The following is a 25,513-nucleotide window of genomic DNA, read 5'->3' on the forward strand; positions in this document are numbered from 1 at the left end:
TAATTTTACCAGTAATATGAACACTCTTGGTAAATAGAGATATTTTTTGTCAGGATGCTTCATTGCCATTAGCAAAATAAGATAACTGAGAAATGATTAACTTAATACAAAGAAGCTATATTATGTGTTGAAATGGATTCTAAGAAATAAAAGGCATAATTAGTACAGGACAAGACTTTAAACACTGAAACATAACTAGAAAAAAGTAAGGGTCTTTCAAATGAAAATAAATTACACATTTAAAATACATAATCTGGTAAGTTTTGACATATGTATACACCCATGAAACTATCACCACAGTGAAGATAGTGAACATCTCCATCACACTAAAGTTTATGCTCCCTTTTATAATCCCTCCCTCCTGCCAGACAACCATTGATCTGCTTGCTGTCACTAGATTGGTTTGCATTTTCTAGAATTATATATATATATATATATATGTATGGGTCATAAAGTATGTACTCCTTTTTTTGTCTGGCTTCTTTCACTTAACCTGATTTTTGGGGGGATTCATCCATATTGATAAGCGTGTTGCTAAGTAGTATTCCACTGTATGCATATATCATTTGTTGATGGACATTTGGGTTATTTTCATTTTTGCTGAGTTTTTAAATTTTCAGTTTTGCTTATTTGACAAAGCAGCTATGAACATTTATCTCTTGTCTTTATATGAATTTAAAGTATTTTTTTCTTGGTTAAATACTTACAAATGAAATGGCTAGACTGTAGGATAGTTGTATTTAACTTGGTTAGAAACTGCCAGGTTGTTTTCCAAAGTAGTTTGCATTATTTTACATTGCAACTAGCCATGTATGAGTTGTAGTTCCTCCATATCCTCACCAGCATTTGGTATAGTTAGTCTTTTTTAAGACTAGATATCTCCCAGGTACATAGCAAGATCTCATTGTGGTTTTAATTTGCATTTCCCTAATGATATGATTTTAAGCATCTTTTCATGTGTTTACTTGCCATTCATATATCTTCTTTGATGAAAGATCTGTTCAGATTTTTTACAAGTTTTTATTATGTTTGTTTTTGAGAGGAGATATATATACACATATTTATATATTCTGGATACAAGTTATCAGATAAGTTATTTGCAAATACTTTCTCCAGTCCATGGCTTATCTTCTTATTCTTTTAACAGTGTCCCTCAAAAATAGAAGTTTTTAATTATGATGAAGTACAGTTTTCAGTTTTTCTACTATGTATCTGTTGTCTATGTATATGTTGTATATAGGAAATCTTTCCTAATTCAAGGTCATAGATTTTTTCTTGTTTTCTTCTAGTAGTTATACAATACTAGATATTATATTTAAATCTGTGATCCTTTTGTGTTAATTTTTGCTTATCATGTGAGGTATTGATCAGAGTTTGGGGGTTTTTTGCATATGGATAGCCAGTTGTTCGGGCACCGTTTGTTGAAGACTCATTTCTCCACTGAACTGGCTTTGCAACTTTTCAAAAAGTACTTTGTCCATATATGTGTCAATCTGTTTCTGGACTTTGTATATAATCTCATTGCTCTCTTGTCTTGTTTTTAAGCCAACACTATACCATCTTGATAATGGTAGCTTACTGTAAGATAGTATAATACTTGGAATCAGACAGTGTTAGTCCTCCAACTTTGTTCTTCAAAGTTGTTTGGCTCTTCTAGGCCCTTTGCATTTCCATAGGAATTTTAGAATCAATTTCTCTATTTCTACAGAAAAAAAACCTACTGGGATTCTGATTGGAATTACATAGAATTATAGATAAATTAACACCTTAGCAATTTTAAGTCTTTTAACTCATGAAAATAGTATAGCTTTCCATTAATTTAGTTTTTCTCATCAGTGTTTTATAGATTTCATTGTACAGATCTTACACATCTTTTGTCAGATTTATGCCTAAGTATTTCATATTTTCATGATATTTTAAATGCTATTTTTAGCTTAGTTTCTACTAGGTTAATACTAATATGTGGAAATATAAGTAATTTTATAAGTGGGCCTTCTATCCTGCAACCTTGTTAATAAATTCATTTATTAATTCTAGCAGCTTTTTTGTAGATTCCATCAGATTTTTTAGATAGGCAGTCATGCCATCTGTGAATAATGACAGCTTTACTTCTTTTCCAATTTGGTGCTTTTTTTTTTTCTTTTTTTGACTTTCTGCACTGGCTAGAACCTCTAATACAGTGTTGAGCAGAAATGGTAACAGAGAACATCCTTGCCTCCTTTCATTAAAAATGATGCTAGCTGTGGGTTTCTTATTTATTACCTTAATCAAATTGAGGAAATTCCCTTCTATAACCTAGCTGTGAGAAGTTTTGTCAGAGGGATATTGGATTTTGTTTTTCTGTGTCTTTTGAGATAATCATATGGTTTTTTTTTTTTTTAGTGTGTTGATACGATGAATTACATTGAATGATTTATGAATGTTAAACCAATTTTGCATTTTGGGAAAAAACTCTTGGTTATGATACATTCTTTTTACACATTATTGGGTTGCATTTGCTAAATTTATGTTAAGAATTTTTGCATCTACGTTCATAAGCAATATTGATCTGTAGCTTTCTTTTCCTGTAATGTCTTTGTCTAGTTTTGGAATCAGGGTAATGCTGGCCCTGTAAAATGTGTTGGTAAACATTACCTTCTCTCATTTTTCTGGAAGAATTGGGAGAATTGCTATTATTTCTTGTTCAGTGTTTGGCAGAGTTCCTCAGTGATGCAGAATTCCCATGGAGTTTTCTGTGTGGGAAGCATTTTTTCTGTAAGTTTTATTTCTTTAATAGATATAGGACTGTTCAGTTTATCTATTTCTCGGGTGAGCTTTGATAATTTGTGTCTTTGGAGGAATTTTCCACTTTATTTAAATTGCCTAATTTATGGGCATAACACTGATCATAATATTCCCTTTATCCTTTTAATGTCTTTACAATCTGTAGTGATGTCACCTCTCTCATTCTTGATATTGGCAGTTTGTGTATTCTTTCACTTTTCTTGATCAGTTTAGCTAGAGTTTATCTATTTTACTGATATTCTCAAAGAACCAACTTTGATTTCATTGAGTTTTCTCTTTTTCTGTTATGTTTTACTGATTTCTGTTTGGATTTTTATTATTTCCTTTTGTTTACTTGGAGTTCAAGTTTTCTCTAGCATTTTTAAAATTTTTAGTTTTTTTACGGGGGAGGTCATTAAGACTATTTATTTATTTATTTATTTATTTATTTATTTATTTATTTATTTATAATGGAGGTACTGGGGATTGAACCCAGGACCTCGTGCATGCTGGCATACTCTCTACCACTTGAGCTATACGCTCCCTCCCTCTCTAGTGTTTTAAAGTTGAAGCTGAGATCACTGCCTTCTCATCTTTCTTTTCTAATGTAGACACTTAGCTGGATCCCACAGATTCTGATTTTCATTCAGTTCAAAATACTTTCTAATTTATCTGTTGATTTTTTTCCTTTGGTTTATGGGTTGTTTAGAAGCCTATTGTTTAGCTTATACAAACTTATTATTGACTTTCCCAGTATGTTTCTGTTATTGTTTCTAATGTAGTTATGTACAGTCAGAAAATATAAAAGTGTCTTGAATCCTTTTCAGAGAGACCCAGAATTTGGTTTATCTTGGTGAAGGTTCCACATAGACTTGGAAAGAATGTATATTCTACTCTTATTGTGTGGAGTGTTCTGTAAAGAACAAGAAGATCAGATTGGTTAAGAGCCTGCTATAAATAAATAAAGTGATATGTGCTCTGAAGAAAAGTAAGGCAGACTGAGGAGACAGTGACGTAAAGAGAGGATGTTAGATGGAGGTGGGCAGTCTCTGAGGACCTGAGTCCCATAAACCAGGACCTGAATGAGGTAAGAGGGCAAGTTGTGGGAAGCTGTGGACCAAGAGCATCCCACGGGTTTGCTGTATTGAACCTGTTTTCTTAGTTCTCCCTCTGCTATCCCTCTTCTAATCAGTATGTTCTCCCTTCTAGCCCAGACCATAATTCTACCATTGGCTTTATACAGTGTTTGAACATGAAGTCCCCATAACAGATGTAACAAAATGGGAATGACAGTGAAAAGGTTAGAGTGGCACAAATTCACCAAACAGGTATTAAACTACAAAATTTAAGAGGTAGATTACCTTTAAAGTTGAGAACCAAAAAAAAGAAACAAAAACCATGGATAAAACCTAACCATTTTGCACCAACTCAGTCATTAAATAGTGAGGGAGGCATATAATACAGGGAGAAATGATACCCGTATACTCAAGGAGAGGCCAATTTGTCATTCTTTTTAATCTCTTAAGAGACTGAAGTGTGAAACCTTATATGCAAATTCATTTACACTTAGTGTAGACACACATCTATACAGGCCTGTGATGCGTCCTGGTCATGGATATATAGCTATAGTCTCCGATAATACAACAGTTACAAATTAGTGCCAGATAATAATCTGAGAGGATAATGTCCATTTGAATATATAAACATGACACTGAAAGAGGCATAAAAAAAGTCGATATCCAGTCTGGTTTCCTCTCCATTATACTGGCATTCTGCTTGTGATAAAAACAACAAAAAACAGGCTAATAAGAAAGAAGCTAAATGCCTCTCTCTGTCTACAGTTCATTTAAAAGAAAGGCATCAAGAGTTGGTGTATGACCAAAACATTTTTAAATGAGTGCATCAGAATCTGTCATCCCTGAAATCTACCACAGACTACAGATATAACAGAGAACTTGCTTTGCAAGGTTATGTTCAAATCATTCCTTTCTCTGCTACGTGCCAAAAACCAGGGCCACACTCATGTCTGACTTACCAGTCTCGTGATGATGAGCCAATTCAGCTAGCTGTATGACAGTGCCCGCCTCTTTTGTATCTTAAGCACCTGCGAGCCCAGCACTCTGAAGAAGCAGATGCCTGACTCTAACCAGGGCAACAAGAAGCCTGCTGGCAATCAGTGGTGTGTTAGGATTTTCAGTCAGTTTCAACTGGTCTTGCAAGCTTGGTAGATGACGTATCATTTGCCGTAGTGGTTATACTAAGTTGAACATGCATTCTCTTTATTTAGTCAATTAAGGTTTGTTTTCTAGCACTGATTTATTTTAAGACTAAGCCCAGGGTCTTCTGTGCTGTTATGCAGTTTGTAAACTGAACACCTCTAGGGAGCATCATTCACACGTGTTATCATTGTAGATTTGAATATTTCTTACATCAGTTTTCCAGTAGATGGCAGTAAAGTTCATAAGGAAGGGTGGCATTTTCTAATTTGCACAAAGGTAGGATTGCATTTAGGCTGGCGTCTTTATGCTTTTTTCCTTCCTTCTCTGATACGTCAAGGTTTTTTTCTCTAGGTCCCAGTCTTATCCTCTCAGCTTTTCTTTCTGTTTCTGTCTTCCATTCAAATATTTCAAACTTGAAGAATTGTTAACATTACAAAAAACTCCCATGTAACCTTTGCTCTAGTCACCATTTGTTAACATTTGGCCGCTTTTGCTTTATCACTCCCTGCCTCTCTCTATAGAAACATGTGTTTTCCTGAACCATTTAAGAGCTGGTTGCATACATCCTAGTCTTTTACCGCTAAATACTTTGGAGTATGTTTCTTTCAAACAAGAATTGTTTGTTTTGCATAGCTGGAGTGCACTTACAAATTTAGGAAATTCAGCATTGATACAGTATTTTTATTAATTATATAGTGTACATTCAGTTTTTTTCAGGTGACCTTTTATAGCTATTTTTACCCCGTTATCCAGTCTATGATCACACTTTGCATTTATGGGGTGTCAAGTCTCCTTATTCTCCTTTAATCTGAAAAAGTTCTTCAGCTTTTCTTTGTTTTTCACATCATTGATATTTTTGAAGAATACAGGTCAGTTTTGTAGACTATTTCTCAAATTAGGTTTATCTAGGACTTTCTCTTTAGATTCAGGTTATATGTTTTTGGCAAGAATACCATCAAAATGATGTCGTGTCCTCAGTGCATGACACCAGGAGGCACGTGGTATCCACTGCTCCATTACTAAGCATTCTGTGTTGGAACTGTTCTTGTAGTCGTATGAAATGTGACATACATCTACTTGGGCTCTTGACTGTAGGAATTCTGCTGAGCATTTGCGCTCATAAGTAGACAGCATTCTCCTCTGCTTTCCTGTTCGGTCTGGTGAGTCTGAGCTGCCTCCTAGTTCTCTGCCCTTTGCAACACCTGGGATTCAGTTTCCCATCATGATTCATAATACCTCTTCTTTCTCCTAGCAGGTGACATCTGCTGGCCAGAATCTCTGAACCACTGATTATTTCTTCTGTACAATCAGCATTTCGTTAGTGTCTCTCAGTTTCAGGTTAGGTTGCTTTGACTCTAGCAAGGTTAGGCTTCAGAGGAGAGAGAGTATTGTAGCGAATATGGAGAAGAACTAGGTGCCAGTGGGTCAGCTTGAATTGATTCATGTTCATTTCATCCTCAGTAGCAGTCTTCCAGGCTAACTTTTTTTTTTTATTAGAGTTAAAATTTGAGTGTTTACTGCATGTCATTCACAATGCTAAGCATTCTGCATGCATTAGCCTTATATATTCCTTAAAACAATTCTGAGAAGTACTACTCAGCCATAAAAACCGACGACATAACGCCATTTGCAGCAACATGGATGCTCCTGGAGAATGTCATTCTAAGTGAAGTAAGCCAGAAAGAGAAAGAAAAATACCATATGAGATCGCTCATGTGTGGAATCTAAAAAACAAAAACAGACAAACAAACAACAAAACCAAAGCGTAAATACAGGACAGAAATAGACTCACAGACATAGAATACAGACTTGTGGTTGCCAGAGGGGCGGAGGGTGGGAAGGGATTTCAAAATTGTAGAATAGATAAACAAGATTATACGTATAGCACAGGGAAATATACACAAAATCCTATGGTAGCTCACAGAGAAAAAAATGTGACAATGAGTGTGTATATGTCCATGTATGACTGAAAAATTGTGCTGAACACTGGAATTTGACACAACATTGTAAAATGATTATAAATCAATAAAAAATGCTTAAAAAAACAGTTCTAAGAAGTAGATGTCCCTCTTCATCTTACAGATGAGAAAACAAAGGTTTAGAATGATTAATTAAAGTAACATGGTTAAAAATTACTAGAACTCAAACTCATGTCTCTCCAACTCCAAAGTCCTTACTCTTTATAAGCAAAGAGTAGCACTGAAGAGACTTGCAGGGGAACTATTAGTGTTGAAGTTAGCCTTCCCAGATTGAAATTCAGATGTGTCATTGCTAGATTGGAGGTAATCGCTAGCCCTCACACCCAGAGTTTTTGAGGTGTCTTTAAGTAGAAGAACTCAGATTTTTTCCATTTTGGATTTCCCAAGCATAGACCCACTTGCCTGGGACAGTCTTGGTTTACACCTGTTTCCTAACAGTTTTTAATAGTGTCTCCATTCACATTCAGATGTATCATGGTTTAGATAATTATATGGTCCCCTACCCATAATCCTTCCTGAGTTCTCTAACAATCAACATAGAGACTGGTGTTTCACCGCAGCCAACACTAATAGAACTTGGGTGGTTTTTATTCACTGTTTTCTCTGCCTGCATCCCAATTTATACATTTCAGGTTACCTTTGGTTTTATAGTCAACTAAATTATAAGCATAGTTTGCTTAATTTAGTCAACTGTTACCAAGATTTTCCCACACTTGCTCTACCATCCCTTCTCCTGAAACGTTTACAGTAAATGACACTTTACCCCATTGTACTTCTGTAGCCATGACTAAAAAATAACTTCCTAAGTTTCTATAAACCTATCCAGAAATCAGAGGAACAGCGTGAATCATCACCCCTGATGTAATTTGATTTTCTTTTACCAGATCCTCTTAAGGAGGGGTGCACCTGTAATTGTGTGCTATTGTAATGCTTTTCAGGTGTGCAGGGCACAGCCAGGAAGACAGTCCTAGCCTTGGGGCTCATGGGTGTGCACGTAACTTATGTTCCCTTTTCTTTTGGCAGTGCACGACTTGATTTTCTGGAGAGATGTGAAGAAGACTGGCTTTGTCTTTGGCACCACGCTGATCATGCTGCTTTCCTTGGCTGCTTTCAGTGTCATCAGTGTGGTTTCTTACCTCATCCTGGCTCTTCTGTCTGTTACCATCAGCTTCAGGGTCTACAAGTCTGTCATCCAAGCTGTACAGAAGTCAGAAGAAGGCCATCCATTCAAGTGAGTTGAAGGATCACATGTAATATTCTACAATTTATTGAAGGGGTTTGCTGAGGCTGGTTAGATCTAAATCAGACCTGATTAAAAATCACGAATTATAGGGCCTAATGCAGTGGACCTATGGCGTGAAACACCAGCTTGAGACCACCTTATGAAGTGACCAAGTTATGAGCCAGGAACTTTTTGACAAACCAGAGGCTCACCAGAGAAGACTGTCTGAATTCCTGGGCAGGGTCAGTAGGAGAAGCAGAGCATCTAGGACAGCACTCAGTTAGATGGGGTCCCAAGTATATGCTTAAGCCCCCACATAGTTAACTCTTAAAACAATTTTGAAATCTTGGTGTTGAGACTGTGCTTTTGGCATTTATCAGAACTCAGTGTCCACTCTTGGTTTTATTACTGATTTCCTTCCTCTCTTTTAGTTTCCTTAATACCAGGGGAGGTCTTGATAAAGTCAGTAAATTATGCATTTCTAGAATCCAGTTGCTAGCTTTTCTGACTGTGCTATGTATGACTTTCACAAATGTTTTCCTCACATTTTTCCTTTTGAAAATCTTAGCCCATAAAAAATGTAACATGAGTAAATGTCAGTGTTTTAAAACCCCTTCTCATGGAGAAAGAAACCCTCTGTGATCTCTCAGGACTCCGACAGGTGTCTGGCTACAGCTCTGGTCCTTGTGTTTTCTCTTGGTGAAGCTAGAAGGAATAATTTAAACTATACGTAGCATTAAGAAAAGGTTATTGCAAATTAGTTTTAACAAACCAGTTGTTGTTAAGTGAATGAGTGGATAATTTTTTTTTTTTTGGAGGGGGAGGTAATTAGGTTTACTCATTTATTTTTAGAGGAGGTACTGGGGATTGAACCAAGGACCTCCTGCATGCTAAGCATGCCCTCTACCACTTGAGCTATACCCTCCCCCCCGAGTGGATAAATTTTACTGTTTTGCCACAAGCTCAGATGTCTTAGCAAGGTTTTTTTCTCTTTTGTGACACGCTGTGTGGATTTATAAAATGTGTTTTGTTAGGTTGTATTAGTTACAGCATCTAATTTTTGTAACTTTTGTATTTGATAGTAAATAGTTTCTCAATAAACAGAAAAGAAAAATATGCCTATTACTCTTCTGTTTTTCCCGCAAGACTGTAGGCTCTTTAAGGCAAAAGCAGCTTTATCTTTCCTGATAACCCTAGCACCTAGCAGAGGGTCTCACACTCAGTAGGCACTTGGGAAGTACTGACTGAATGAGCAAATTATAAGCAGGTGGTTATATCTCAATTCTGTCATGCTTCTGGGAACAGAACACAGGTCTTTCTTTTTCTGTGGTTTTCAACCCTGTCAAACTCAGTATCTCCACCCTCCTTTTTGTTTTTAACAAATATTTCATAATGCCTCCTTTATTATTTTGAAATGAAATTCATAGATAATATAAAATAGACAAAAGTGTAATGTAAGGAGTGATAAATAGAAATTGACAATAAAATAATACGTATTCCAGTCAATATTTAGTTGCTTGGACATAACTACACCAAAAAAATCCGTAATAAAGACATCAGATACTTGTATCTATGCACATAATCTCCAGTACAGATGTGACTTTCTAACATGATGAAAAAAATCTTAGTTAAGTTTTAGCATAAACAAAGTACAGTTTTAGGAAATTCAGGATATGTAAAAACTGTGAGAAAAATCTTTGTTTTTATGTATTCTGGGCTCTTGATAATTATAAATAGGTTCACCTTCATGAATATCCTATGAGGCAGCAGAAGTTATGCAGAACATAGGGCGATTCTTTATTGTGCATGACTGTCCCACAGTGCAGACATCTAGCATCTTTGCCTCTGCCCACTAAATAACAGTGGTGCCCCCACCCCACTCCACCCCACAGCAGTAAAAAATGCCCTTGCAGATTTCTAAAATGCACCCTTCAGGGAATTTCACACTCTAAAGAACTTCTGTGCTAACAGAAAGAAATCTTCTCCTGCCATGTCAAATGTGTGACTGTTGTTTCTTCTTCTGGAAGAGCCTACCTGGATGTAGACATCACTCTGTCCTCTGAAGCTTTCCATAATTATGTGAACGCTGCCATGGTGCACATCAACAGAGCCCTGAAACTCATTATTCGTCTCTTTCTGGTGGAAGATCTAGTTGACTCCTTGAAGGTTAGTTTCCTCTGCAGCTTTTGATGGTGAGGCTGAGGAAAACCAGGGACTAGGTTGTAATTCAGAGAAGAAGTAGTGAAATGGGTTTTATCAGACTAAAGGAAATGTATGCTTACTTCAGTCAACCTGTCAAAATAGGGATAGGAGTTAGTAGAGAAGGTACTTCTGCACCTGGAGAACTAAATCAGAACAAGGGTAATGTAGTTGACAGAAATGCAGTTACAGTCTGTTTAGGGACCTGAGAAAACTACAGAATTCTCTGATCCCCCCTCAAATATACAGTACAAATGTGGCCAGCTTCATTTTGAAAGTATTTATGGCATATGTCACTACTCTTATGCAGACTTAGCTAGAGAATAATTGCATCAGTTAACCTGAATTTTTCATTACGATTGTTCCTGCTTAACCTTCTGATGTTGGCTTTCACAGCTGGCTGTCTTCATGTGGCTGATGACCTATGTTGGTGCCGTTTTCAATGGGATCACCCTTCTGATTCTTGGTAAGGTAGCAAGGAAAGTGTCTCCAGGTTCTTTGAAGTAATTGGTAAGAGGAGGAGCACAGAGAGTGCTCAGCGTGGCTCCATTCCTTCCACATTGACCCAGCCTTTAACGTCCATAGAGACCTTGAACTCGGTATTGGAGGAAACTGTCTGTGGCCATAGGCTTATTAAAAGGTCCTACCTATAAAGAAATATCCAAACAGCTAGAAGTAAAGGAGAGTTGTGTAGGTTTGTTTTAAATATGGGGTCCTTATTTGTAGAAACCATTTTCACAATTTGGAAATTATTTGTGGTACAAAGAACAGGGCTATGTACGTGTATCTAACTGCCCATAGTTGAGAGCTCCGGCCAGAATTTCTCATGTTGAAGATCTGTCTTGAGACTTTGTGACTATCTTACGTTTACACGTGCCAAGTCTCATGATTCTGTCTTACAGCCGAACTGCTGATTTTCAGTGTTCCAATTGTCTACGAGAAGTACAAGGTAAGCATTTATTTGTTTTGAATCAGATATGCCAATTGATGTATGACTAGTTTTAGTTCACTTTTTAGGCATTGAAAGTTCAGAGCAGTCTTTTTCTAACCATTTCTACAGTCTAATTTTTTCTTAAGTCGGGTGCCTACAAGAGACTGGTAACAGTGGCTTCCTCTAAGGAGAGAAATAATGGCTAGAAGAGATAAGGGTAGGAAGGAAACTTGCTTTTATATCTTGCTGTGTGCCTTTTGAGTTTTTACATATGGATGTGTTATCTGTTCACAAAAAATAAGTTGAAAATGTTTAAATAAATAAAAAGTGATGTCTGAAAAGAAACTTAAACTACTAAGGCTATTATGGGAATCCAATGTGAACAGACATTTGCAGTGTGGAGTGGTGGTTACAGAGTGACTAGATGCTGTGAGGTTATTCTTTGTAGATTAAGTCATTCATCAATAGACTTTATTTATGACTTTTTGGTATTAAATGAATTATTCTTACCCGGGAGCCAAAATGCATTTGTTACTACAGAATATAGATTAGGCACACTGTCTCTAGTGTTTAGAAACTGCTAGAAACTCCAGTGTCTCTGAAGGAAATACCTAGCGAGTGCTTTTTAAAACTGAGCATTGTTTTTATTTTCCAGAATATTTAATAGTGTTTTTTTAAAACTGCTTAAACTATACAAAAGAATATTACCTTCAGGAAAATTATTAATCTGTGTGTTGCCACAACTGTCACTTTTCTTCCTTAAAGACCCAGATTGATCACTATGTTGGCATCGCCCGTGATCAGACCAAGTCAATTGTTGAAAAGTAAGTAAGCTTAGATTCCACATTTCATCATAACGTGTGCTTTTTTCCCCAAATTATTTTTAGTCTCCTGTGTATAATGCTAATACCAAAGAAAGTAATGTTTACCCTGAAAAAGAAAAACTTTGGTTAATAGTTTGATTTTACTAGAAATAATTTCATTTCCTTCTTCATAAAACATCTTTTGTATCTCAGACTGAAAGAGATCAGTGGGGCCAGGACTACTCTGCCCTTTCTGGGCTAGCTTTAAATGTTCTTGGTTGTCTCCCCACCTTCATTTATTTTCATAAATATCAATTTTAAGCCAGACTCTTCCCCCCCTTTTCAGAAATAAAAGTTTTAGTAAATAATTATCTTAAGACTTAAAGATACCTCTTTTCTATGACTACCAAATCCCTCTGTTTTCTCCTTTTTTAAATCAATTTAATATTTAAACCAAGTAATAAAATATTAGTAGCCATTTTTATGACTCTCTGTATCAAGGAATTGTTTTCACTTTTTAAGTTTTGATTTATAGCAAACACTATGGAACTGAACACTTTGAATTAAAATGTTGATATTTTCCCATATCTTCTTCAGATATTCTTTAAGAAACAAAACATGCAGTTAAGTCTTCTTTGTGCCCACCCCGGCCAGTCCCTTTCACACCCCAGAATTTAGTGTTTTTTTCTAGTTTTGATAAGAGAAAACCTTGGCTATATCCAGACAGCTCTGGCTTGATGCCAGCATCTTTACCTCCTCTTTTGCTTTTAATTTAGGTAGACATTGGAGCTAAAACCAGGCAAGGGCAGTTAGCACAAATATGTATCTGGTTGCTGTTTACTCCTGATTATGAAAAGTGATCGCTTGGCTTTAAACCTAATGTCTTGATTAGTAACATTAGCTGACTAGTCCCCTGCTGTGGTGTGTATCATTTGTGGGGAGTAGCTTTGACATCAGCTGAGAGGTGTGAATGTTCTTTAGCACCCTTAGTGACAGATAATCTTAATGCACAAAATAAAGGACAGCTTTAGCTTTAGTGAGGGGTTGGGAATTGATGCCATCTCCTGTGGGTTTTTAAATATGTCACCTGGTCCTGACTCCCGGTTCCTTTTGTGGCACTGTGGGTAACCTGGCATTCCCAGAGAAGTGGACTCTTGCATTGCCAGCGTGTAGAGCACAGTCAGCAGGCATTATGCCCAGGTATATCTTATTCTTCTCTGGAACCCGCAGCAAAGGACCCAGGAAGTTCAGGCAGTGAAAGAGGACGGGCAGCAGGCACAGCAGCAGGGAGAAGGGGTAGATCTTGATACCCTCCTGAGCTCATCCCAGGCCAGACTCAGCCTCTGCCTTTGCATTCAGAGTAAGACCTATGAAAATGGGAGTGTTTTTCACATAACTCTAGTAAATCCAAGACAGTCTTCTAGCATCACTGTTAAAATAAAAACCTAGAACAAATGTCTGTGTTTTCACCCTTGTTGTCTCTTTCCTCCATAGAATCCAAGCAAAGCTCCCTGGAGTCACAAAAAAAAAGGCAGAATAAGTACATGGAAACCATGGAACCAGTACCAGAACCAGTACATGGAAACAGTTACTAAAACACCATTTAATAGTTACAATGTTACTTGTACTTTGAAGGAACGTGCTCACTATCAGCTTGAGCCTGCATTCCAAGCTTTTTTTTTCTTAATTTGGTGTTTTCCTCCCCCTTCTTTCCCTTTACCCTCAGTATCAAGCACAAGAATTGTTGGACTAAAAAAAGAACTGCTATCTTAGAACCCAAAAGCATAAAGAAAGAATGAAATAAATAAGATAAATCAGTACCTTAAGGTGGTGGAGCTTTTACCCTGTAGCTTGAAAGGGGAGGGGCAAAGATTGGAGGTGAAGGAGAAAATGAAAAATAAAACACATCTGTTGGGTTCTTCTATTCAATTTTCAAGGACTAGTCTTACACAGCTTCCCATTTCCCATCATAGTTTTGCCCTTATTTTTAAGTTAAGAAATAATGATTAACTTATGAAGAAATTATCTGGGAACAGGAGTGGGATTCCTTCCCTTGTTGTTTTGTTTTGTTTTGTTTCTGCAGCCCTCTGATCCCATCTTCCTGCCCCACAATGTGAGCAGCTACTCCTAATTTTCGTTTAACGATGTAACTTTCAACTCTGAATAACTTATAGGTGATAGCGGTAATTCCTGTTTCCCAGAATGCCATCTGATAACCAAGAATGGTGACGCAGAGTAGGCTGGAGGAGGGGCGCACGAGAGCACTGCTGTGATTCCCACTCATGCTTAGGAAAGAAAAGGCTCCGCCATCTGGGTCGGTGGTGTCTGGTTGTTTCTTTTGGACACCAGTCTGAATTTCGTTTGAGAACTTATTCCTGAATGTGCTTTCCTCCCTCTTTCCTACCCTCAATAAATATGGTTGTACTTTTCTTATTATAAAATAAATGTCTGTAACTGCTGTACACTGCTGTAAACTTGTTAGAGAAAAAAATTAATCTGCATGTGGGCTCTTCAGTTATTGAATTATAATCCTGTCTCAGTCCGTTGGGGGGAGCATTCTCAAGAGGTGAATTACAGAAACATAAAGGCCTTTTTCTCTTTTCTCCCTACAGCTTCCTCCTTCACATGCTACAGTCTTTAACCTGTGTTCATCGTTTTACCCTAAGGACCAAAGCCGAGCTGGCTTGAGAGGAAATGGTGTCTGTAGTTAAGAGACCACAAATTAGTGTAGGGAAGTGCATTTTGTGGTTCATCCGGAGTTTTAAAACTTGGAGACTAGCTTCTTGGGTGTGTTACGTTTTGAGGGCCTTTCATTTTCAGGCACATAAAATGTCTTAGCACCTCTACCTGCTGTGGGGTGCTTCTTTTGAGAATGTTTTCCAAGAAGCGTTTCGTTAGGTAAGGGTGACCAGGCAGGGCCAGACTGTGTTGATGGGCTCTGTGCACAATTCAAAGACAACAGAACAGTTCACACTGACATCAGATGGAGGATGTTTGGGAATCTTCGATTCCTATTGGAGACTGATAAGTGTCTTCCTCCCCTTCTAACAGAAAAATTCAGTAAACTTGAAAGAAAAGTCATCTGTGGGTTCCTTCAGGTTGTAACTCAGTCATGATAATCTGGAGGGAATATGCACTGGTGACTTGAAAGTAAGGGCTACAATCTGTTACGGTCCCAAAGCAGTGCAACTTTGTAGAAGGTAGTGGAAGTTTTCTTTCTACTTTTTTGGGGAAATTACTTAGGAATCGCCTTACTCCACTTATTTTCTTGGCCCCCTTTGTAACTGATTTCATGTTGTAGTAGGAAATGCATTCTCTGTCCCCATCCTTTGCCCTCCCAGGAAGTCAGTGCACTGATCATCTTTTTGGGCTTCCCCTCCGAAGGACCTTTTTCTTTACTGGAAGCCTCCACACCTAGCTCTGTTTTGTTATTGTTGTGTTTAGATAATTGGACAGAACCTTGTGCCACACAGGAATTTTTTGTTTTTTTAAGAATCTATAGATGAAAAATTAACTAATGAAACTGTGTACGTGTTAATGTGCGTGCAACATAAAAATACAGTAGCACCTAAGGAGCTTGAATCTTGGTTCCTGTAAAACTGCAAATTGATGTGGTATTAATTAAAAAAAAAAACAGAACAAAACAGTGACTGTGTTGTCATTCTGCTAACTTTATTCTTTATACACAGTTTGGGTAAAGTAAGAACCAAACAAGACTTCCACTGGCTCCCATCCCCACTCCACTTTTGAGACTTTAAAAAAACTAATTGTTGATACTGGTAATGATCTCCAAGATTGCAGAATTTCCATAGTAGAGCAAAGCTGTGCATTTGGTTTCTGAAAGAAAATGAGACCCTCTAAGAGGTGACCTTAGGAGGAAGATGATGAGGCGTGGAAGGGGCCAGAGGGGTCCCTTGTCCCAGTTCACACCAACCTATGAAGGTTCCCCCACCTGCAACATGAAGCAGCCTATAATTCACACATAGTCACGATGTACTTAAAATGATTTCAGTCACCATGGAAAATGGAAACTAAATATATGTCTTTGCTGAAAGAACTTGACCCCTCAGATTTGCTCTTTCCCAAAGCTAAGGCTGCCATGACCCTTAAACTGGATTTTTGAAATTTATTCAACATATCTCTTAGAAAACTTAGGCTGAAAGTTTTTAAAAAATAACTGATGCAAACAACTTCACAAATACGCATACAAATGTTCAAATAATGTCGCTAACATGGTATATAAATATGTATTCAGAGTAACATTTACATATTGGCCATAATAGCAAGCATACCATTAACAAAAAATTCATGAAGAAACTTCACCTGTTCGTGTCAGATTACCAAGGCAAGGAGGAGGCACCTGGAGATGAGGACCACCTGATCTAACCGTTAACCTTTGAGGCTGTAGCTGCAAAGTAGCAATCACTACCGTGGCACGTTCTAGATACTGGTGCTCAGAACTTCAGTGAACCTCATGATCACTGGAGGGCTATCAAAAGACTGCTGGGCCTCACCCCAGTTTCTGACCCATAAGGTGGGGCCCCCAAATTTGCATTTCTAGTAAGTTCCTAATGTGATGATGCTGTTCTGGTGGCCACACTTGAGGACCAGTGAAGTGTTTGGGGCTACCTCTCAATGAAGACATGGACTCCTGTCCTCCTAAGGCCTCTCTGTGCCTATCAACAGGAAATACCATTCCCACCCTGCTCTCTGCCCTGGCTTACCTGAACTTCAGCAGTGGGCCAGGATGACTATAATAGTTGCCCCAATTTGCCTACTGTTTTTGAACCAGGCAGAGTAGCAAAAGTGGCGGAACACTCCTGGATCTGAAAACAACATGCATGAAGGAAAATGAAAGAATGGCAGTACCCAACCCGGTGCCATCCTCAATCCCTGTTCTCAAGCTTTTAATACTGTTGCAAAAACGCTTGGAGGTTCAAACACTCTGGGAATTCACTTTTCAGTCAACTGACAGCCCATATGGCACTTCCTGAATCCTTGGTGGCATCAACAGCACAATGCCAGATATTTTGCCCCACTGGAGAGGCCTTGGGCCAGACAACAGTCACACCTGGAGTTCTGATGAAGGCTGCTGCCGCCACCCTCCAGCTGAAGCCTATGTAGAATACTCATTCCCAGGTGGTGTGCAGTTCTCTGCCATCCCTGGGAGGCCACAACTGCACTGGGATGGCCTACAGTGCCCAGCACAAGCCATCCTTCAGCAGATCTAATAGTAAAAAGTTTTAATAACTTAGGAGCGATTGGGAGGCCATGTGGTGTAGTGCAAAGAACACTGAATTGAGAGTTGAGATTTTTATTCTTGTCCATGTACTGTTCCTACTTGTATGATCATTTCAGTTTCTGAGCTTCATTTTACCTGTGAAAGGGGTGGGGCGGGTACTAGTTGATCTCCAAGGTCTTTCCAATTCAAACAATCTTGAATTATATAAAAATGCTATAAAATCCGTGGTATAAAATCCAATTCCCAATCAGGAAGAGTCAAGGCGACTGGGCCTGAGGCACTTGAACCTTGAGCTCTGGCCTGTGGGGCGCTGGGATGAGAGGAAAGGCTTCCTCTTTGCTCTCTGCTTTCCCACCCAGAGGCAACTCCTGGCGCCAGGTGCCAGGGCCCCTTCCCCTCCAGGCCCAGCCCTGAAGTCCCCACTCAGGCTTTAAGAACAAAGGAACTGGCTTGGCTATGTGAAGAGCAGACACTGGGGCCCAGAGACTCGAGGAGGGGCCTGGAGAGTCCCACACTAGTACGGGATGTTTGGGGTCCTCCCATACGCGCCTCCGCCTAATTCCTCTTACCTTTAGGTCCTTCCTCCACCACCTCACAGCTTATCTCTGATACACGCATAATAAATAAGACATTTGCACATTGGGTGACGGACAGCTCGCTTCCCGCCCCTCCCCCTCTCATATAAAAGCATTAAATACAGTTTCAAAATAAAATACAAAGAGCAAAAAGGGCCTGATCTCGGGGCCACCTGTTCTCCACAGGAGAATGAATCTACACATCCCTCTCGGACCTGCCTGGGAGATCGCGGGGCCCACTCCTGACCCCTCAAGGCCTGGCGCTGCCGCGGGGAGGAGAAAGGAAGGCCGAGGCCCGGCCCCAGGCCCTGAGGACTGAGAACGGGTGGCACGCCCACCGCATACAAAAGGGGACAGGAAGGGGACGGGAATATAAAGCCAATGCCGGGACCTCCAGTGCCCCGGGCTCGCACTGACGGGGGCGCTGAAGCAGGAGCGCCTGACTGAATTTTAGGGTAACAGGAGGCCTTCGGAGCAGGAGGAGCAAAGGAAAAAAAGTGCTAATCCCTTTACAAGATCTCGGTCCGGGCGGGCGTGGCAGTGGCCGGGGAGGCGGGTGGGGCCTCTGGGCTCTGGGTTCCCACAGAGCCCGCCCCAGAGGCAGGCGCAGCAGGCGGGGCTCGGGACGAGCTCCGCCTCCGCCCGGGCCACCAACCCCGCCCGCCTGCGGTCCTACGCGCCTTCCCCGCGGGCGGGTTCCCAAGCCCAGTGGCCCCGCCTCCCGAAGAAGGCCCCCGTCCGCAGTCCCGGACCCAGCGGTCGATAATGCCAGTAAGGACTGGACAGCAGCCGCCCCGACCCGGGAGCCATGCCTGCCGGTGTGCGGCTCTGAGAGCTGGGCCCCCGGCCAGAGGAAGGGGCGCGTCCTTCCTGCCCCCGACCCTACTTGGGACCCTAATACTGACTGTCGGCGCCCCTGTCCCGGCCATGTACATAACCGCCTCGCGGGGCGCGGCTAGAGGCCAGAAGCTCTCCGTGCAAACGCTGTGGCTTCTCAGGAACGTGAGGCCCGGAGCGGAGGGCCGTTGCCCGGGTCTGAGGGAAGAACGCGTTTCCTGGGCGCCCTGACCAGCTTCTGGAGCTCTGGCAGCGAGCGGAAGCCAGCGACCCCACCCAATCCCCTATCTCCGCCCGGCCCGGCCAGCGGGGGGCAGCGGCAGCGGCCAAGGCCGCGGGAAGCAGGGGCTCCGGGCCGGAAGGTCGGCCAGGTGCAGCCCCGCGAGTGCGAGTCCTCTACGCCCGACACACGGCGCCCGCCTTTAGGTCCGTGCCGCCGTCGCGCGGCGCCGGGGCGGGCGGCCCGAAGCCCTCGTGGCCGTAGCAGCGCAGCGCCGCCTCCTCGTAGGCCTCCAGGATGGTCTGGCGCTCCTCGGGCGTGAAGTCCATGGAGAAGGGGTGCACCTGCAGGATGTGCCGCTTGATGGTGCTGACCTTGAGCGTGGCCAGCGCGCCCCCACACACCATGCACACCAGGCCGCGCCTGCTGCCGTCGTAGTCCATCAGGTACTCGCCCCGCCAGCGTGGCTGGTAGTTTCGCCGCTGCTCTCGGCTGCGGGGCGGCGGTGGCGGGGGAGGTGGTGGCGGCGGCGGCGGCAGCGGTGGGAAGGCGAGTCCCCCGGGCTCCGGGCCGTCCTCCTCGTCCTCGTCTTCCTCGGCGGGCCGCTCCGACGGTTCCCCGGGGGAAAGCGGGACATCGCCTAAGACGAGACAAAGGACCGCACTGGAGCCGGTGGGGGAAGCAGACCCGCTTCTGCGTCTCGTCTTCATAACCCCCGACCTTGGCCCTCCTGTCCCACCCTCCCCAATCTCCCTTTCGACCTTCCACTCTCACCACCCTCTACCCGACCCCCACTCTCCCTCCACTTGCTCTAGCCCTCCATCAGCTCACCCCACCACTCCTCCTCCTCTGACTCCTCCTCCTCTTCCCCTCCCCCCTCCTCGGAGGCTGCGGCTGTGCTGGGGGCGGCAGGATCCCTGGGGGACTTGGGGTAGGGCAGCCCCAGGGCCAGCAGGTGGGCGGCCTTCTCGCTCCACTCCTGGGCGATGAGGGCCTTGACTGGCCCGCTGAGGCGCTTGGAGCCCGGATGGCGCTGGCGGATGTGCCGCTTGATGGTGCTCATCTTGAGCGAGGCCAGCGCGCCCCCGCACACCATGCACACCAGGCCACGCCGGCCGCCGTCCAACTCCATGAGGTACTCCAGCCGCCAGCGCTCCTGGTAGTGGCGGCGGTGGTCGCGGCCCCGTGGTGAGCGGCCGGGGACCCCCACCCTCTCGCCCTCCTCCAGCTCCTCCTCCTCCTCTGCCAGCCCGGGCCTCTCAGGGACCCAGCCAGCCTCTTCCTTTACGTCTGGGGGGCTGAGATCCTGAGAGGGGGCTCCAGCAGCGGGGGCCGAGTCCCGGCTCTTTCTGGTCAGGTCCTGGGGGACGAGGTCATCGTCTGTTGGGGAAGGGGTGAGGGAAAGGGGCTCAGCCTGCTGGTCAGGTTGCCCTTACCCACGCAGAGGGGGTCCCTTGCTCCTCACCCCAGCCCCAAGCTAAAGGCCCCAGCCAGAGGGGGTGTGTGTGTGTTTCCCGGTTTTGGCCACAGACCCCACTTTGCAGCCCTTATACGAGGGGGTCTCAGCCCTGGGATGGGCCTCGCACCTGATGGGGACTGGATGAGCTCAGACAGTGCCTCAGGCTGGCCCCCCCAGGCCTGCAGCAGGGCACTGCGCTGGGGGCCGCTGAGCCCCAGGGAGCTGGGGTGCACCTCCAGCACGTGGGCACGGATGTCGTCCAGGTGCAAGCTGGGTAGTGCCCGGCCACAGGCCATGCACACCAGCCGGTTCCCCCGCGGATCATAGTCCATGAGACACTCTGCCCGGAACCAGTTCTGCAGGGACTCCTTCAGCCTCCGCTCCAGGCGCCGGGCACCCAGCCCCCTGCTGCCCCCAGCCCTCCGGGAGGCAGAGAGGCGCCGACGCCGAGCCCGGGGTGCCACTGGGCCCCCTCGTCGCTGGCGCCGGCTGCCCCCACCAGCTGGGGCTTTGCCTGAAAGGGTTGGAGGGAGGGAAGGAACTGAGAGGCTGGCCCTCTGGGGGAGCCCCCCCACCACAGCCAGGTCTGCCATCCACAAGCCTCTCCCTCACTCTGAGCCCTCTGCTTAATTTTTGCCCTTCCCTTCCTCTCCCCTCAAGTCTTAACTCCATCTCCTAATCCTCCCACACACAAACCCTAAGCCCTACCACTCCTCTGCCAGACCCAGATTCTAGCCCCTTCTCTAGACCTCACAGTCAGCCATACCTTACCAGTACTCTCTGCACCCAGCCCTACCCCTGCCTATCCCTCCAGCCTTCACTCCCCTTGATCCATCTGAAACCAAAGAACCTCAAAGCTGTCTCCGACGTTGGAGACCCCCCCATCCCACTGTCCCTCCCCCACTATTATACAGTAAGCAGATTTCACCCCAAAAAGGAGCAATAATTGCTCAAGAAAATCAGCTAGTTGGCTAAGAAGCCCAGGGCTGTCCCCACTAGGTCCCATCCACCACCCAGGCCCCTGCTTCCCCGTGTCCTACATTACCTGGGCCCTTGGGCGGGCAAGCTTGGAGGCCAGCCCCTTCCTCCTCCTCCTCCTCTTCCTCCTCCTCCTCCTCCTCAGCCCCCTGGGCCCCCAGGCCCTCGGCCTCTCCACAGGCCCCCAGCCCCAAGTGGGCATCCCAGCTGTTGCTGATGACTTCCTTTTCCCGGGGACTCCAGTGCAGGGAGTAGGGGTGCTTTTGGCGAATGTGCCGCTTGATGGTGCTGAGCTTGAGAGTGGCCAGAGAGCTGCCGCACACCATGCACACCATGCCGTGCCGGGCAGGGTTGAAGTCCATCAGGTACTCCAGCCGCCAGTGGTCGTGGTAGTAGCGCCGGTGGTCACGGCCGGGGATGCGGCTCTTTCCAGGCCTCGAGGCCCGGGCCTCACAGTGGTCTGAGTATTTCCTGCCTGAAGATGCTGGTCCCCTGGCCCTGGAGGAGGGCAGGGGGGCACTCCCCCAGGACCCCAAGGCACCCCCTTCCAGCTGAAGATCTTGCCCTGAAGAGGGGGAAAGGGAGACAGGCTTTCAATCTCCGATTTCCAGGGAAAAACCCAGGGCTTCGATTTTGCAGCCTGAGAAAGGGAGGTGGGAGAGGGGTCACTTGGGCAGGAAAGGGATGGCAACAGCAAGAAAAAGTGAGTAGGGGAGCAGGGAGTCAAAACACTGGCCCTTTACAAAGAGGGAGGATCCTTTAAGAGAGGATCAAGAACAAAAGAATGCAGGGCACAGCTCTGACTTTTTAATAAATAAGGTGAAGGCCAAGGAGGCAGCAGGCTCTGCAAGGCACCCTTTTTGAGCTACAGGGTTAAAGCCAGGAGAGCAGCAGGCCAGGGCGGTTACAGCCAGAGCACAGCGGGCAGCGGGGCGAGAAGAACAAAGGGGGCATCTGTCTGCATCCAGGGCTGCACAAGGGACCCACCCACCTGAGGCCCCAGCCAGGAGGGCCCCACCCAAAGATGATCTCCCTTTTCCCAATAATGCCTCAAGTCCACCCTCCTGGGAGTCCCATTTTAAGAGGCATTAACCATGGTCAGTTCTCCAAATTTAGGGCCCCATAGGAGGGATCCCCATGATAAAGCTGTCAACACCTCCAGGGAAAGGAGTCTTTAGGACCCTGACTTTCCTAGAGTCTGGGAGAGCTGATGACTGAAAGGAAGTGGCAGGAGGGCCACCAGAGTGGCCACTGAAGACTCTGCGGCAGGGAGTGGCCACCACCTACGGGAGTCCATTAAGCCTTTCTGGGGATTTATTTTTCACCCTGGCAGGGAGCTGGCCACTGCCCAGCAGTCAGGAGGCAGGCAGTGAAGAGGCCACGAACCCAGTGGGGTTCACTTTTATCAAACAGACAGACACGCAGCAGTCCCCCACCCTCCCTACAGTTTGGACCCTATTTTATTTCAAAAAGGGTTTTCTGGCCACATATGCTAAATGGACAGGTGTGGTCATTCTCTCAGTGGAGAATCACACGGTCCGGGAAACAAAAGCGGGATCAGAGAGGGCTCCTGTCATCATTGTGTTTTTGTTTGGTTTTGGTTTTAGTTGATCCAAAGAAAAAGAAAGCACTAGTTTTAGAGTCAGAAACCAGGGCTCGAGTCCTGGCTTCACTGGTAACTTGCTCCATGACCTTTGATAGGTCATGTCTGCTCTCTAGGCCTAAGCGTCTTTGTCTGCAAAGGCACTGGATAGCTAGCTGGTCTTTGAGCATCCTTCCAGCGCTGGATCTGTTAGTCTAAGGTGGACTGGCCCTTTAAGAGCTGAAAAAAGGGGAGGAGCTGGGATTCTTTAAAAACAAAAGGGGATGGGGAGATTATGGGAGGGGAGCTCGGATTAGAGCAGAGTCTCCCTATCCTGGACAGAAGCTTCAAGGGTCTGAAGGCCTTGACCCTGCAGCAGGGGGATGAAGAAACCGTCTCCTTTGTGAGCAAAGGAAGAGGAATGGCTGGTCCCGCTATAGCTGACAAAGTGTGGCAAAATTTCTGAAAAGAAGGGAGGAGGTGGCGCGCGGACAGAAGAGGGTGTCTGCCTTTGTGGGCGAGTCCAGCCCTTTAAAAACTGCCCGCCGTGGGGAAGGTACTGGTGGGTCCCCAAAGAGGCGCAAGCCATGCTCTTTCCCAGAGAAAACGTAGCGAAAAAGAAAAAGGGTTCCTTTATCTAGGCAAGGCCACAGAGAAGAGGACAGCGCGACTTAAAGCTGCGGAGTCCCCAGCTCAGTTCGTTTGGAGGGAGCCCGCGATAGGAACCCAGGGTCTGGGCAGGCTTTTAGGAGACAGCCGGATAAGCGAGACAAATCTGGGAGTCTGAAAGAGAAAGGGGCGGGGGCCGCAAGTCCAACAGCCCAGAGCGCGCGCCCCGTGGCGCTTGGCCAGGTCCTTTGGGGCCCCTCCAGCCTGGCCTCCAAGGCGGGGGCCGCGGGGCCCTTTAAGGGGGAGGGGATCCGCCCGAGCCCCGCCGGCCGACCCCGAGAGCTGGGCGGGGGGCTCCCCCGTTGGCCCTGCAACCGCGATCCGCGCCCGCCAGGTGGCGCCCCCGGCCGCCCTGCCCGCGTCCCCCCCTTTGTTCGGCGGCGGAGAGGGGCCCGGAGCCCGGAGCCGCAGCCCTCCCCTCCCCCATGCTGGGGCCCCCGCCCGAGCCGCCGGCCCCAGCCAGCTCTTACCGCCGTCGTCCTCCTCGGGCTCCGCGCCGCCGCTCGATCCGGCGGGCGGCAGCCGTCGGCCCCGTGCCGAGGCTGCTGCTGGCCCGGGGCCGCCCCTGCCGCCGCCGCTCCGGCTCCGGTGGTCTCCGCCGGGCTCCATGCGCTGCGCTGCGGAGCGGGGCCCCGGGGCGGCGGGGCGCGGGGCCGCGGGGCCGGCGGCGGCCCGCGCGCGGCACTCGGTGCGCGGGGCCCCGGAGCGCGGGGCGCATGCACGGGGCGGCCGGCCGCACGGACGGCTGGCTGCTCGCTCGGCGGCGCGGGCTGGACCGGGGTGGGGATTCCTGTCTGGGGCCCCTGGGGCTCCTTTAAGGGCTCCTGGGTAAATTTAAAGGGGCCGCGCGCTATTTCCTCCTGCCAGCTCGCGGGGGGCTGGGGGGAGAGGCGGGAGGCGACGAGCCCGGCCGAGGCTCCGCAGCCGGCGCCCGCCGCGGACGTTAGGAGCACGGACCTCGTCGCCCTCGCGGTGCAGCGCTGCCGCCTCCGGGACTCGGGTCCCGGCTCCTGAAGGGTCACCGAGGTGGCCAGGGGCGCTGCGTCCGCTGCGACGCGATTCCACCGATCTCGGCTCGCAGCCACTGCCCCCTCGGGGCATCTCAGCGCCCGGCTCCCCTCACCGGCTCTGGCAAGGGGGTCGCCCGGTAGGGAGGTCCAGGTCTCCGCCGGGGGCTGCCTCCTCCCGCGCGAGCTCTGCGCGGGCCCCAGAACGGACACGACTGGCAGGGGCCCCAGATGGCTGAGGCCCCGCCGAGAGGGTGGAGCCGCGGGGGCGCCGCGCCCCCTCCCGCGGGAGCTGCCTGGGAGCGCTGGGAGTTCGGGCTTCTGCATTGGAGGGCAGACGGGCAAAGCTCCCTGGAGCTAGCCAGGGCTGGGGCCGCGGCCGGGGAGACTTAGGCTGGGAAGAGGGGGCGGGCAATAGACCGGCGGAGAGCGGGCTGCGCCGGGGCCCGATACTGCGGGGCGGAGGTGGCCCCAGGATGGAAGCCGGGAGGAGAGGGCGTGCGCCGCGGTGACTCAGGCTCCTGCCAGTGCAGCCCTAGGAGTGCCAGACGAGGCCCTGGAGGCGGCCCTGGACCCTCTGTCCCGCACGAGGAGGCGAAGAACGCTGACCTCGGGTGGCGTGTCGGGCACCTGGGGACGCGCGCCACCACGGCTGTGAAGCTCTAGGACGGACCCTGGCTGCAAGCCCCAGGATGCCTTTGAGCCCCCAGGTCCCGGGAAGCAGAGGGAAGGGATCCGGAGGAGCAGTCAGGGGGCTCGGCAGCCTAGGGTCCTTACGCGAGGACTGGCTGGAGGAGCAGGTGCTTTCTTTCCCTGTGGTTGGTCGCC

The 25,513-nt window shown here is 46.3% G+C and overlaps 2 protein-coding genes across 4 annotated transcripts in view; one reads left to right on the top strand and one right to left on the bottom strand.

The window, feature by feature from the left end:
* Positions 1-15,762, top strand: part of RTN3 (reticulon 3) — a 56,285-nt gene extending 40,523 nt beyond the window's left edge. For 2 of the 3 annotated variants that reach the window (XM_072970171.1, XM_072970169.1), the window contains 6 exons: positions 7,985-8,192; positions 10,211-10,349; positions 10,779-10,848; positions 11,285-11,331; positions 12,079-12,137; positions 13,611-15,762. In XM_072970171.1, coding sequence (XP_072826272.1) covers positions 7,985-8,192; positions 10,211-10,349; positions 10,779-10,848; positions 11,285-11,331; positions 12,079-12,137; positions 13,611-13,656 — 569 coding nt within the window. In that variant the 3' untranslated portion in view covers positions 13,657-15,762. The remainder of the gene's footprint in view (positions 1-7,984; positions 8,193-10,210; positions 10,350-10,778; positions 10,849-11,284; positions 11,332-12,078; positions 12,138-13,610) is intronic. The other variant, XM_072970170.1, reaches the window with a different exon arrangement.
* Positions 15,763-15,767: 5 nt separating this feature from the next.
* Positions 15,768-24,436, bottom strand: ZFTA (zinc finger translocation associated). The gene is made up of 5 exons (XM_072970172.1): positions 24,149-24,436; positions 21,495-21,992; positions 20,577-20,963; positions 19,822-20,370; positions 15,768-19,630 (listed from the first exon to the last, which is right to left on the bottom strand). Exons 1-5 carry the CDS (start codon positions 24,285-24,287, stop codon positions 19,167-19,169), a joined length of 2,037 nt encoding a protein of 678 aa, XP_072826273.1. The 5' UTR covers positions 24,288-24,436; the 3' UTR covers positions 15,768-19,166.
* Between the last annotated feature and the right edge of the window lie 1,077 nt (positions 24,437-25,513).

This window comes from Vicugna pacos, chromosome 10, assembly GCF_048564905.1.
Source record: "Vicugna pacos chromosome 10, VicPac4, whole genome shotgun sequence".
NCBI lineage: Eukaryota > Metazoa > Chordata > Mammalia > Artiodactyla > Camelidae > Vicugna > Vicugna pacos.